The sequence below is a fragment of the Eucyclogobius newberryi genome, unplaced genomic scaffold (assembly GCF_026437365.1).
Source record: "Eucyclogobius newberryi isolate DKJ021-1_F unplaced genomic scaffold, fEucNew1.0.hap1 SCAF_23, whole genome shotgun sequence".
Taxonomy (NCBI): domain Eukaryota; kingdom Metazoa; phylum Chordata; class Actinopteri; order Gobiiformes; family Gobiidae; genus Eucyclogobius; species Eucyclogobius newberryi.
Genome location: NW_027315868.1, coordinates 715818 through 729688, shown reverse-complemented (window position 1 = coordinate 729688; position 13871 = coordinate 715818). Strand labels below are relative to the sequence as shown.

The 13871-nt window shown below is 47.8% G+C and overlaps 1 protein-coding gene across 1 annotated transcript in view; it reads right to left on the bottom strand.

Annotated features, from left to right (window-relative positions):
• Positions 1 to 844: 844 nt before the first annotated feature.
• Positions 845 to 13871, bottom strand: part of zbtb49 (zinc finger and BTB domain containing 49) — a 30692-nt gene continuing 17665 nt past the window's right edge. Inside the window, exons 8-10 of the mRNA XM_072459522.1 lie at positions 7012 to 7173; positions 4732 to 5054; positions 845 to 1255 (exon numbers count right to left, since the gene is read on the bottom strand). Of these exons, the coding sequence (XP_072315623.1) occupies positions 941 to 1255; positions 4732 to 5054; positions 7012 to 7173 (800 nt within the window). The 3' untranslated portion in view covers positions 845 to 940. The remainder of the gene's footprint in view (positions 1256 to 4731; positions 5055 to 7011; positions 7174 to 13871) is intronic.

Here is a 13871-nt window from a genome sequence, read left to right as displayed (position 1 = left end):
CAAGACGACATAAGACCATCTTTACACACAATGAGACACACAAGACGACATAAGACCATCTTTACACACAATGAGACACACACAAGACGACATAAGACCATCTTTACACACAATGAGACACACACAAGACGACATAAGACCATCTTTACACACAATGAGACACACACAGGACGACATAAGACCATCTTTACACACAATGAGACACACACAAGAGGACATAAGACCATCTTTACACACAATGAGACACACACAAGACGACATAAGACCATCTTTACACACAATGAGACACACACAAGACGACATAAGACCATCTTTACACACAATGAGACACACACAAGACGACATAAGACCATCTTTACACACAATGAGACACACACAAGAAGACATAAGACCATCTTTACACACAATGAGACACACACAAGACGACATAAGACCATCTTTACACACAATGAGACACACACAAGACGACATAAGACCATCTTTACACACAATGAGACACACACAAGACGACATAAGACCATCTTTACACACAATGAGACACACACAAGACGACATAAGACCATCTTCACACACAATGAGACACACACAAGACGACATAAGACCATCTTCACACACAATGAGACACACACAAGAGGACATAAGACCATCTTTACACACAATGAGACACACACAAGACGACATAAGACCATCTTCACACACAATGAGACACACACAAACACAACTAAACGAAGATGGAATCATAAGTCTGGATGCTGAGCAGGATTTAGATTCTGTGCTGGACTTATTTATTTAAAGTGCTGAACACATTTAAAACCAATGATTTAATTGTAAAACATATTGGGGCTCATCACATGTTGTTGGTCCAACATCAAGAATTAAAATCAATGGTCATGTGACAGATCCACCGTCTCTGGACAACAAACGATTTGAAGTCTTTGGTTCAGTCCGTGTCGTTCTGCAGTGTTTTCATGGCCAAACCCCACAACCTCACACTGGACACGAGCGACGCGCTGCCCCCTAGCGACGCGCTGCCCCCTAGCGACGCGCTGCCCCCTAGCGACGCGCTGCCCCCTAGCGACGCACTGCCCCCCAGCGCCAACGAGGCTCGGTCCTGAGGCGGGAGAGGCGGCGGGGGAGGGGGAGGCCCCGGCTGCAGACTGGACTCAGACTGGACCGGAGCGGACTCTTCGGATCGGGCTGGAACTCTGGACGGTCCCCGAGGCGAGAGCAGTCCACCAGGGGGCACTGGAGAGGCCTGAGGGAACAGAGGGCACAGGTGGTGCAGGTGGTACAGATGGTACAGGTGATACAGGTGATACAGGTGGTACAGGTGGTACAGGTGGTACAGGTGATACAGGTGATACAGGTGGTACAGGTGATACAGGTGGTACAGGTGGTGCAGGTGATACAGGTGGTACAGGTGGTACAGGTGGTACAGGTGGTACAGGTGATACAGGTGATACAGGTGGTACAGGTGATACAGGTGGTACAGGTGGTGCAGGTGATACAGGTGATACAGGTGGTACAGGTGGTACAGGTGGTACAGGTGATACAGGTGATACAGGTGGTACAGGTGATACAGGTGGTACAGGTGGTGCAGGTGGTACAGGTGATACAGGTGGTACAGGTGGTGCAGGTGATACAGGTGATACAGGTGGTACAGGTGGTACAGGTGGTACAGGTGATACAGGTGATACAGGTGGTACAGGTGATACAGGTGGTACAGGTGGTGCAGGTGGTACAGGTGATACAGGTGGTGCAGGTGGTACAGGTGATACAGGTGATACAGGTGGTACAGGTGATACAGGTGGTACAGGTGGTGCAGGTGGTACAGGTGATACAGGTGGTACAGGTGGTACAGGTGGTGCAGGTGATACAGGTGATACAGGTGGTACAGGTGGTGCAGGTGGTACAGGTGATACAGGTGGTACAGGTGATACAGGTGGTGCAGGTGGTACAGGTGATACAGGTGGTGCAGGTGATACAGGTGGTACAGGTGGTACAGGTGGTGCAGGTGATACAGGTGATACAGGTGGTACAGGTGATACCAGTGATACAGGTGGTACAGGTGATACAGGTGGTGCAGGTGGTACAGGTGATACAGGTGGTACAGGTGATACAGGTGGTGCAGGTGGTACAGGTGATACAGGTGGTGCAGGTGATACAGGTGGTACAGGTGGTACAGGTGGTGCAGGTGGTACAGGTGGTGCAGGTGGTACAGGTGATACCAGTGATACAGGTGATACAGGTGGTACAGGTGGTACAGGTGATACAGGTGGTACAGGTGGTACAGGTGGTACAGGTGGTACAGGTGATACAGGTGGTGCAGGTGGTACAGGTGATACCAGTGATACAGGTGGTACAGGTGGTGCAGGTGGTACAGGTGATACCAGTGATACAGGTGATACAGGTGGTGCAGGTGGTACAGGTGATACAGGTGGTACAGGTGGTACAGGTGGTGCAGGTGGTACAGGTGATACAGGTGGTGCAGGTGGTACAGGTGATACAGGTGATACAGGTGGTACAGGTGGTACAGGTGGTACAGGTGATACCAGTGATACAGGTGGTACAGGTGGTGCAGGTGGTACAGGTGATACCAGTGATACAGGTGATACAGGTGGTACAGGTGATACAGGTGGTACAGGTGGTGCAGGTGGTACAGGTGATACAGGTGGTGCAGGTGATACAGGTGGTACAGGTGGTACAGGTGGTGCAGGTGATACAGGTGGTACAGGTGGTGCAGGTGGTACAGGTGATACAGGTGATACAGGTGGTACAGGTGATACAGGTGGTACAGGTGGTGCAGGTGGTACAGGTGATACAGGTGGTGCAGGTGATACAGGTGGTACAGGTGATACAGGTGGTGCAGGTGATACAGGTGGTACAGGTGATACAGGTGGTACAGGTGGTACAGGTGGTGCAGGTGGTACAGGTGATACCAGTGATACAGGTGGTACAGGTGATACAGGTGGTGCAGGTGATACAGGTGGTACAGGTGATACAGGTGGTACAGGTGGTACAGGTGGTGCAGGTGGTACAGGTGATACCAGTGATACAGGTGGTACAGGTGGTACAGGTGATACCAGTGATACAGGTGGTACAGGTGGTACAGGTGATACCAGTGATACAGGTTATACAGGTGATACAGGTGGTACAGGTGATACAGGTGGTACAGGTGGTACAGGTGGTGCAGGTGGTACAGGTGATACCAGTGATACAGGTGGTACAGGTGGTACAGGTGATACCAGTGATACAGGTGGTACAGGTGGTACAGGTGATACCAGTGATACAGGTGATACAGGTGGTACAGGTGATACAGGTGGTACAGGTGGTGCAGGTGGTACAGGTGATACAGGTGGTGCAGGTGATACAGGTGGTACAGGTGGTACAGGTGGTACAGGTGGTACAAGTGATACAGGTGGTACAGGTGGTGCAGGTGGTACAGGTGGTACAAGTGATACAGGTGGTACAGGTGGTACAAGTGATACAGGTGGTACAGGTACAGGCAGAGAAATTAGATTCACTCACAGCGAGAAGAGAAAGTGACTGTGAGTGAATGTGAGTGAATGTGAGTGAATGTGAGTGAATGTGAATGACTGAGTGACTGTGAGTGACTGAGTGAATGTGAGTGACTGAGTGAATGTGAGTGAATGTGAGTGACTGAGTGAATGTGAGTGAATGTGAATGACTGAGTGACTGTGAGTGACTGAGTGAATGTGAGTGACTGAGTGAATGTGAGTGAATGTCAGTGACTGAGTGAATGTGAGTGAATGTGAGTGACTGAGTGAATGTGAGTGACTGAGTGAATGTGAGTGAATGTGAGTGACTGAGTGAATGTGAGTGACTGAGTGAATGTGAGTGAATGTGAGTGAATGTGAGTGAATAAGAATGACTGAGTGAATGTGAGTGACTGAGTGAATGTGAGTGACTGAGTGACTGTGAGTGAATGTGAGTGACTGAGTGAATGTGAGTGACTGAGTGACTGTGAGTGAATGTGAGTGACTGAGTGAATGTGAGTGACTGAGTGAATGTGAGTGAATGTGAGTGACTGAGTGAATGTGAGTGACTGAGTGAATGTGAGTGAATGTGAGTGAATAAGAATGACTGAGTGAATGTGAGTGAATAAGAATGACTGAGTGAATGTGAGTGACTGAGTGAATGTGAGTGACTGAGTGACTGTGAGTGAATGTGAGTGAATGTGAGTGACTGAGTGACTGAGTGACTGAGAGTGAATGTGAGTGAATGTGAGTGAATGTGAGTGAATGTGAGTGAATGTGAGTGACTGAGTGAATGTGAGTGACTGAGTGACTGTGAGTGAATGTGAGTGACTGAGTGACTGAGTGACTGTGAGTGAATGTGAGTGAATGTGAGTGAATGTGAGTGACTGAGTGAATGTGAGTGACTGAGTGACTGTGAGTGAATGTGAGTGAATGTGAGTGACTGAGTGACTGAGTGACTGTGAGTGAATGTGAGTGAATGTGAGTGAATGTGAGTGACTGAGTGACTGTGAGTGAATGTGAGTGAATGTGAGTGACTGAGTGACTGTGAGTGAATGTGAGTGACTGAGTGACTGTGAGTGAATGTGAGTGAATGTGAGTGAATGTGAGTGACTGTGAGTGAATGTGAGTGAATGTGAGTGAATGTGAGTGACTGTGAGTGAATGTGAGTGAATGTGAGTGAATGTGAGTGACTGTGAGTGAATGTGAGTGAATGTGAGTGAGTACGGCTCACCTCTGCCTGAGGGTCCGGAGCGTGGAGTCTGCGAGGTCGCGAGGGTTTGAGCGTCGAGGGAACAGTTCGGGGCAGATCCGGGTGAGTTTGGGGGCTGTGGATCTGCGTGTGGGGCGGGTCTCGGGGCGGGTCTTGGGGCGGGTCTTGGGGCGGGTCTTGGGGCGGGTCTCGGGGCAGGCCGCCGCGGCAGTGCAGGTCGCGGTGGCGCCGGAGCAGAGCCGAGCGGCTGAAGCTCCGCCCACACTCTCCGCAGACGTACGGCCGCTCCCCGGTGTGAGAGCGGACGTGACGCTGCAGGTCTCCAGAGCCGACAAACGACTTCCCTGAAACAGAAGGTGACGAGGTGATAAGATAAGATAAGATAATCCTTTATTGTCCACACATGGGAAATTTCGTTGTTACAACGCAGTAGATACAGGGGGAAAGGACAGATTATAGGAAGTTTAAAACAAAACACTCTTAATAGAAGAACTCTTATGAACAAAACAAAAAACTCTTATTGACAAAACTCCTCTCATATCTTAATAGGGAATGGAGGGGGGAAATAAAACAAAATAGATAAATAAAATAAAAAGATGAAGATAAAAAAATAAGATAATAATAAAATAATAATAATGAAACAAAATAACATAAAATAAAATAAGTAAAAAATAGCTAGCATAAGACTAAATAATACTAATAGTAAGTAAGTAAACTAAATAAAACACTCTTATTTACATCAGTTGTATGCACATGAATATGGCCTTAATTGCTTGTGAGTAAAACAGTAATTGCACATGAATATGACGGTATTTCACATGGTTAAGTCAGTATTGTGAGTGTTCAGGACTAACAGTGTTTGTTATAAAGTCTGACAGCAGCAGAAGGAAAGACCTGCGAAACCTTTCACACAGCGAGGGTGGATCAGTCTCTCACTGACGAGGAACCACTGCCTAAAAACACAACAAAGTGGCCCCTGTGACGTTCTGGCTCCCAAAGCGTCTGGCTCTTGGGCTCCAGGAGGACTTTAGCTCAGGGGGAGGAGCTTCACAACACAGCCAGATGATTGGACGAGAGAGAACACAGACTCAGGCCAAAACAAGAGGCAAAAAGCAGAGAAACACAAAATAATCATTTGTCTCCAAACTCTGACTTGATCTCGTGCTAAAGCTCCGTGTTTCCACTGATGCTAACGACTATGTGGAGCCTTAGCAACACAAAGCTAGCGTAGCACGTTAGCAACAGCTGTTTCCTGTTTATGGCCGCACGGCACTCGCTTTGTAAAGAGCCACAATCTGATATTTCCAGCTCATGATGCGTCTGACATGATCCAAAGCACGACATAAAGAGAGGTTCAAACGCGGCGTAGAGGCTTTGAGAGAAGTCAAAGAAATGAGGCAAAACTGTTCCTGTGCAAGCTCGCTTTAGCCACGCCCCTCACACACACTAGCTTAACCACGCCCCTCACACACACTAGCTTTAGCCACGCCCCTCACACACACTAGCTTTAGCCACGCCCCTCACACACACTAGCTTAACCACGCCCCTCACACACACTATCTTAACCACGCCCCTCACACACACTAGCTTTAGCCACGCCCCTCACACACACTAGCTTTAGCCACGCCCCTCACACACACTAGCTTAACCACGCCCCTCACACACACCAGCTTAACCACGCCCCTCACACACACTAGCTTTAGCCACGCCCCTCACACGCACTAGCTTTAGCCACGCCCCTCACACGCACTAGCTTTAGCCACGCCCCTCACACACACTAGCTTAACCACGCCCCTCACACACACTAGCTTAACCACGCCCCTCACACACACCAGCTTAACCACGCCCCTCACACACACTAGCTTTAGCCACGCCCCTCACACGCACTAGCTTTAGCCACGCCCCTCACACACACTAGCTTTAGCCACGCCCCTCACACGCATTAGCTTTAGCCATGCCCCTCACACACACTAGCTTTAGCCACGCCCCTCACACACACTAGTTTTAGCCACGCCCCTCACACAGACTAGCTTTAGCCACGCCCCTCACATGCACTAGCTTTAGCCACGCCCCTCACACACACTAGCTTTAGCCATGCCCCTCACACACACTAGCTTTAGCCACGCCCCTCACACACACTAGTTATAGCCACGCCCCTCACACACACTAGCTTTAGCCACGCCCCTCACACACACTGGAATTACTAAACGTCTTTTTGTGATTCGATTCAAAAGTAGAATTCAGGAGGACTTAGGTTAGATTGATTATAAAACATGTGTTATGTCAGATGCCCTGCCTCACCACAGGTGCTGCAGCAGTGGGGCTTATCTCCGTTGTGCCGCGCTCGGTGTTTGAGCAGTTTTCTGGGCGTGTTGAAGGACTTTCCGCACGAGTTGCAGGTGAAGCTCTGCTCGGTGGAGTGAGTGCGTTTGTGCTCCTTCAGGTTACTCAGGTTATTAAAGCCTGAAACAAACAAGAACAGAGTGAGTGAAGGATGGAGCGTGACATTGACAGTTGGATCGATGCAGCAGCTGCAGTGATGCAGTCGCTGCATCGACTGTTGTGGTGAAGAAGGAGCTGAGCCGAAAGACAAAGCTCTCTATTTACAGGTCCCTCTACGTTCTGACCTCACCTATGGTCATGAGCTTTGGGTAGTGACCGAAAGAACAAGATCGCGGATACAAGCGGTCGAAATGAGTTTCCTCCGCCGTGTGGCTGGGCGCTCCCTTAGAGATAAGGTGAGGAGCTCGGCCACACAGGGGGAGCTCGGAGTAGAGCCGCTGCTCCTCCACGTCGAGAGGAGCCAGCTGAGGTGGCTCGGGCATCTGTTCCGGAGCCTCCTGGCCGCCTCCCTGGGGAGGTGTTTCAGGCATGTCCCACCGGGAAGAGGCCCCGGGGAAGACCCAGGACACGCTGGAGAGACTATGTCTCTCGGCTGGCCTGGGAACGCCTCGGGATCCCCCCGGAGGAGTTAGAGGAAGTGTCTGGGGGCGCTGTCCTCAGACACACGTGAGCGTCCTCCAGGGGGCGCTGTCCTCAGACACACGTGAGCGTCCTCCAGGGGGCGCTGTCCTCCATGAGTCTAAAGTGTCTAAAGTGTCTAAAGCAGTGGTCCCCAAACTTTTAGACTCAAGGGCCACATTGGGTTCTAACATTTGGCCGAGGGGCGGGGCCAGGAGAGGGGCGGGGCCAGGAAAATATGGTGTGTTTGTGTGAACGAATGAATTACTATAAATGACACGCAAGATTTGACCTGTAACTTGTAACAAAGCAACAAATGCAAGGCTCAATGTAATAATTGTTTTTCAAATGCATTAAATAATGATTATTTTAATTACATTTCAGTTGAATAAACACAGCAGGAAAATTGAGCTTCAGCTTCAGTGGGAACAGTGTTGTTGATCTCCCTGTTTTGCATCAAAGTCTGGTGTAAGTTTTGTTGTAGCAATTCTCAGGATGGATCCTCTGGTGTTGGTCAGTGAAGCTGGATCTGTGACATTCATGTTCATGACACTGAATGTCTCACATGAGCAGGTCGAGCCAAACAAGACCAGCATCTTCTGTTCGTCCTCCGGAGGTTTTGTTTCCTTCAGTGAAGCATTAAAGTCGTTAAGTTTAAGAGTGTTGGACCGTTTTTTTATTAGCATTTCTTATCCCCATAAATGATCTAGTAGTAACAGCATGGAATGATTAATATCCATACATAAAAAATCTTAATAAATGTCACCAGAATATGCAAACATTTTGACTTGAATGTTACATTTTTGCACTTCTGTCCTTCTCACGTCTCCAGTGGTTGGACACTTTGTCCAGGTCGATGCTGCGTTTGCTTCTTGCTGTGACTTTATGCTCATCAACTGCTCCAAAATGTGCCACTTCAAGACCATTTCTGGATATTATTCATAAACTAACAGGGCCGCACCTGTCATAAACCGCACCTGTCATAAACCGCACCTGTCATAAACCGCACCTGTCATAAACCGCACCTGTCATAAACCGCACCTGTCATAAACCGCTCCTGTCATAAACCGCACCTGTCATAAACCGCACCTGTCATAAACCGCACCTGTCATAAACCGCACCTGTCATAAACCGCTCCTGTCATAAACCGCACCTGTCATAAACCGCACCTGTCATAAACCGCACCTGTCATAAACCGCACCTGTCATAAACCGCACCTGTCATAAACCGCTCCTGTCATAAACCGCACCTGTCATAAACCGCACCTGTCATAAACCGCACCTGTCATAAACCGCACCTGTCATAAACCGCACCTGTCATAAACCGCACCTGTCATAAACCGCACCTGTCATAAACCGCACCTAGTCCTGCTTTAGTCCTGCTTTAGACCTGCTTTAGTCCTGCTTTAGTCCTGCTTTAGTCCTGCTTTAGTCCTGCTTTAGACCTGCTTTAGTCCTGCTTTAGTCCTGCTTTAGTCCTGCTTTAGACCTGCTTTAGACCTGCTTTAGACCTGCTTTAGTCCTGCTTTAGTCCAGCTTTAGTCCTGTTTTAGACCTGCTTTAGTCCTGCTTTAGTCCTGCTTTAGTCCTGCTTTAGTCTGCTTTAGACCTGCTTTAGACCTGCTTTAGTCCTGCTTTAGTCCTGCTTTAGTCCTGCTTTAGTCCTGCTTTAGACCTGCTTTAGTCCTGCTTTAGTCCTGCTTTAGTCCTGCTTTAGTCCTGCTTTAGTCCTGCTTTAGACCTGCTTTAGTCCAGCTTTAGACCTGCTTTAGTCCTGCTTTAGACCTGCTTTAGTCCTGCTTTAGACCTGCTTTAGACCTGCTTTAGACCTGCTTTAGTCCTGCTTTAGTCCTACTTTAGACCTGCTTTAGTCCTGCTTTAGTCCTGCTTTAGACCTGCTTTAGTCCTGCTTTGGTCCTACTTTAGACCTGCTTTAGTCCTGCTTTAGTCCTGCTTTAGACCTGCTTTAGTCCTGCTTTAGTCCTACTTTAGACCTGCTTTAGTCCTGCTTTAGTCCTGCTTTAGACCTGCTTTAGTCCTGCTTTAGACCTGCTTTAGTCCTGCTTTAGTCCTGCTTTAGACCTGCTTTAGACCTGCTTTAGTCCTGCTTTAGACCTGCTTTAGACCTGCTTTAGTCCTGCTTTAGACCTGCTTTAGTCCTGCTTTAGTCATGCTTTAGACCTGCTTTAGACCTGCTTTAGTCCTGCTTTAGTCCTGCTTTAGTCCTGCTTTAGTCCTGCTTTAGACCTGCTTTAGTCCTGCTTTAGACCTGCATTAGACCTGCTTTAGACCTGCTTTAGTCCTGCTTTAGACCTGCTTTAGTCCTGCTTTAGACCTGCTTTAGACCTGCTTTAGTCCTGCTTTGGTCCTGCTTTAGTCCTGCTTTAGTCCTGCTTTAGACCTGCTTTAGACCTGCTTTAGTCCAGCTTTAGTCCTGTTTTAGACCTTCTTTAGTCCTGCTTTAGACCTGCTTTAGTCCAGCTTTAGACCTGCTTTAGACCTGCTTTAGTCCTGCTTTAGTCCTGCTTTAGACCTGCTTTAGACCTGCTTTAGTCCTGCTTTAGACCTGCTTTAGACCTGCTTTAGACCTGCTTTAGTCCTGCTTTAGTACTGCTTTAGACCTGCTTTAGTCCTGCTTTAGTCCTGCTTTAGTCCTGCTTTAGTACTGCTTTAGTACTGCTTTAGACCTGCTTTAGACCTGCTTTAGACCTGCTTTAGACCTGCTTTAGACCTGCTTTAGTCCTGCTTTAGTACTGCTTTAGACCTGCTTTAGACCTGCTTTAGACCTGCTTTAGTCCTGCTTTAGACCTGCTTTAGACCTGCTTTAGTCCTGCTTTAGTCCTGCTTTAGTACTGCTTTAGACCTGCTTTAGACCTGCTTTAGTCCTGCTTTAGTCCTGCTTTAGTCCTGCTTTAGACCTGCTTTAGACCTGCTTTAGTCCTGCTTTAGTCCTGCTTTAGTCCCGCTTTAGACCCGCTTTAGACCCGCTTTAGACCCGCTTTAGTCCCGCTTTAGTCCTGCTTTAGTACTGCTTTAGACCTGCTTTAGTCCTGCTTTAGACCTGCTTTAGTCCTGCTTTAGTCCTGCTTTAGACCTGCTTTAGTCCTGCTTTAGTCCTGCTTTAGTCCTGCTTTAGACCTGCTTTAGTCCTGCTTTAGACCTGCTTTAGTCCTGCTTTAGTCCTGCTTTAGTCCTGCTTTAGTCCTGCTTTAGTCCTGCTTTAGACCAGCTTTAGACCTGCTTTAGTCCTGCTTTAGACCAGCTTTAGTACTGCTTTAGACCTGCTTTAGTCCTGCTTTAGACCTGCTTTAGTCCTGCTTTAGTCCTGCTTTAGTACTGCTTTAGACCTGCTTTAGACCTGCTTTAGTCCTGCTTTAGTCCTGCTTTAGTCCTGCTTTAGACCTGCTTTAGACCTGCTTTAGTCCTGCTTTAGACCAGCTTTAGACCTGCTTTAGACCTGCTTTAGTCCTGCTTTAGACCTGCTTTAGACCAGCTTTAGACCAGCTTTAGTCCTGCTTTAGACCAGCTTTAGACCTGCTTTAGACCTGCTTTAGTCCTGCTTTAGACCAGCTTTAGACCTGCTTTAGTCCTGCTTTAGACCAGCTTTAGACCAGCTTTAGTCCTGCTTTAGACCAGCTTTAGACCAGCTTTAGTCCTGCTTTAGTCCTGCTTTAGACCTGCTTTAGACCTGCTTTAGACCTGCTTTAGTCCTGCTTTAGTCCTGCTTTAGACCAGCTTTAGACCAGCTTTAGACCAGCTTTAGACCTGCTTTAGACCTGCTTTAGTCCTGCTTTAGTCCTGCTTTAGTCCTGCTTTAGACCTGCTTTAGTCCTGCTTTAGTCCTGCTTTAGACCAGCTTTAGACCAGCTTTAGACCTGCTTTAGACCAGCTTTAGACCTGCTTTAGACCAGCTTTAGACCAGCTTTAGACCTGCTTTAGACCAGCTTTAGACCTGCTTTAGTCCTGCTTTAGACCTGCTTTAGACCTGCTTTAGACCTGCTTTAGTCCTGCTTTAGTCCTGCTTTAGACCAGCTTTAGACCAGCTTTAGACCAGCTTTAGACCAGCTTTAGACCAGCTTTAGACCTGCTTTAGACCTGCTTTAGTCCTGCTTTAGTCCTGCTTTAGACCAGCTTTAGACCAGCTTTAGACCTGCTTTAGTCCTGCTTTAGACCAGCTTTAGACCTGCTTTAGACCTGCTTTAGACCTGCTTTAGTCCTGCTTTAGTCCTGCTTTAGACCAGCTTTAGACCAGCTTTAGACCTGCTTTAGACCTGCTTTAGTCCTGCTTTAGACCTGCTTTAGTCCTGCTTTAGTCCTGCTTTAGACCAGCTTTAGACCAGCTTTAGACCTGCTTTAGTCCTGCTTTAGTCCTGCTCTAGTCCTGCTTTAGACCTGCTTTAGACCTGCTTTAGTCCTGCTTTAGTCCAGCTTTAGACCTGCTTTAGACCAGCTTTAGACCTGCTTTAGACCTGCTTTAGTCCTGCTTTAGACCTGTTTTAGTCCTGCTTTAGACCTGCTTTAGACCTGCTTTAGTCCTGCTTTAGTCCTGCTTTAGTCCTGCTTTAGACCTGCTTTAGACCTGCTTTAGTCCTGCTTTAGTCCAGCTTTAGACCTGCTTTAGACCAGCTTTAGACCTGCTTTAGACCTGCTTTAGACCTGCTTTAGACCTGCTTTAGACCAGCTTTAGACCTGCTTTAGACCTGCTTTAGACCAGCTTTAGTCCCGCTTTAGTCCCGCTTTAGACCCGCTTTAGACCAGCTTTAGTCCAGCTTTAGACCTGCTTTAGTCCTGCTTTAGACCTGCTTTAGACCAGCTTTAGACCTGCTTTAGACCAGCTTTAGACCTGCTTTAGACCTGCTTTAGACCAGCTTTAGACCTGCTTTAGTCCTGCTTTAGACCAGCTTTAGACCTGCTTTAGACCAGCTTTAGACCTGCTTTAGTCCTGCTTTAGACCTGCTTTAGACCTGCTTTAGACCAGCTTTAGACCTGCTTTAGTCCAGCTTTAGACCTGCTTTAGTCCTGCTTTAGACCTGCTTTAGACCAGCTTTAGACCTGCTTTAGACCAGCTTTAGACCTGCTTTAGTCCTGCTTTAGACCTGCTTTAGACCTGCTTTAGACCAGCTTTAGACCTGCTTTAGTCCTGCTTTAGACCTGCTTTAGACCTGCTTTAGACCAGCTTTAGACCTGCTTTAGACCAGCTTTAGACCTGCTTTAGACCAGCTTTAGACCTGCTTTAGTCCTGCTTTAGACCTGCTTTAGTCCAGCTTTAGACCTGCTTTAGACCAGCTTTAGACCTGCTTTAGTCCTGCTTTAGACCTGCTTTAGACCTGCTTTAGTCCAGCTTTAGACCTGCTTTAGACCTGCTTTAGACCTGCTTTAGACCAGCTTTAGACCTGCTTTAGACCTGCTTTAGTCCTGCTTTAGACCAGCTTTAGACCAGCTTTAGACCAGCTTTAGACCAGCTTTAGACCTGCTTTAGACCAGCTTTAGACCTGCTTTAGTCCTGCTTTAGTCCTGCTTTAGACCAGCTTTAGACCTGCTTTAGACCTGCTTTAGTCCTGCTTTAGACCAGCTTTAGACCTGCTTTAGTCCTGCTTTAGTCCTGCTTTAGTCCTGCTTTAGACCTGCTTTAGTCCTGCTTTAGACCAGCTTTAGACCTGCTTTAGTCCTGCTTTAGTCCTGCTTTAGACCTGCTTTAGACCTGCTTTAGACCTGCTTTAGTCCTGCTTTAGTCCTGCTTTAGACCTGCTTTAGTCCTGCTTTAGACCTGCTTTAGTCCTGCTTTAGACCAGCTTTAGACCTGCTTTAGACCTGCTTTAGTCCTGCTTTAGACCAGCTTTAGACCTGCTTTAGTCCTGCTTTAGTCCTGCTTTAGTCCTGCTTTAGACCTGCTTTAGTCCTGCTTTAGACCAGCTTTAGACCTGCTTTAGTCCTGCTTTAGTCCTGCTTTAGACCTGCTTTAGACCTGCTTTAGACCTGCTTTAGTCCTGCTTTAGTCCTGCTTTAGACCTGCTTTAGACCTGCTTTAGTCCTGCTTTAGTCCTGCTTTAGTCCTGCTTTAGACCTGCTTTAGTCCTGCTTTAGACCTGCTTTAGACCTGCTTTAGTCCTGCTTTAGACCTGCTTTAGTCCTGCTTTAGACCAGCTTTAGACCTGCTTTAGACCTGCTTTAGTCCTGCTTTAGACCAGCTTTAGACCTGCT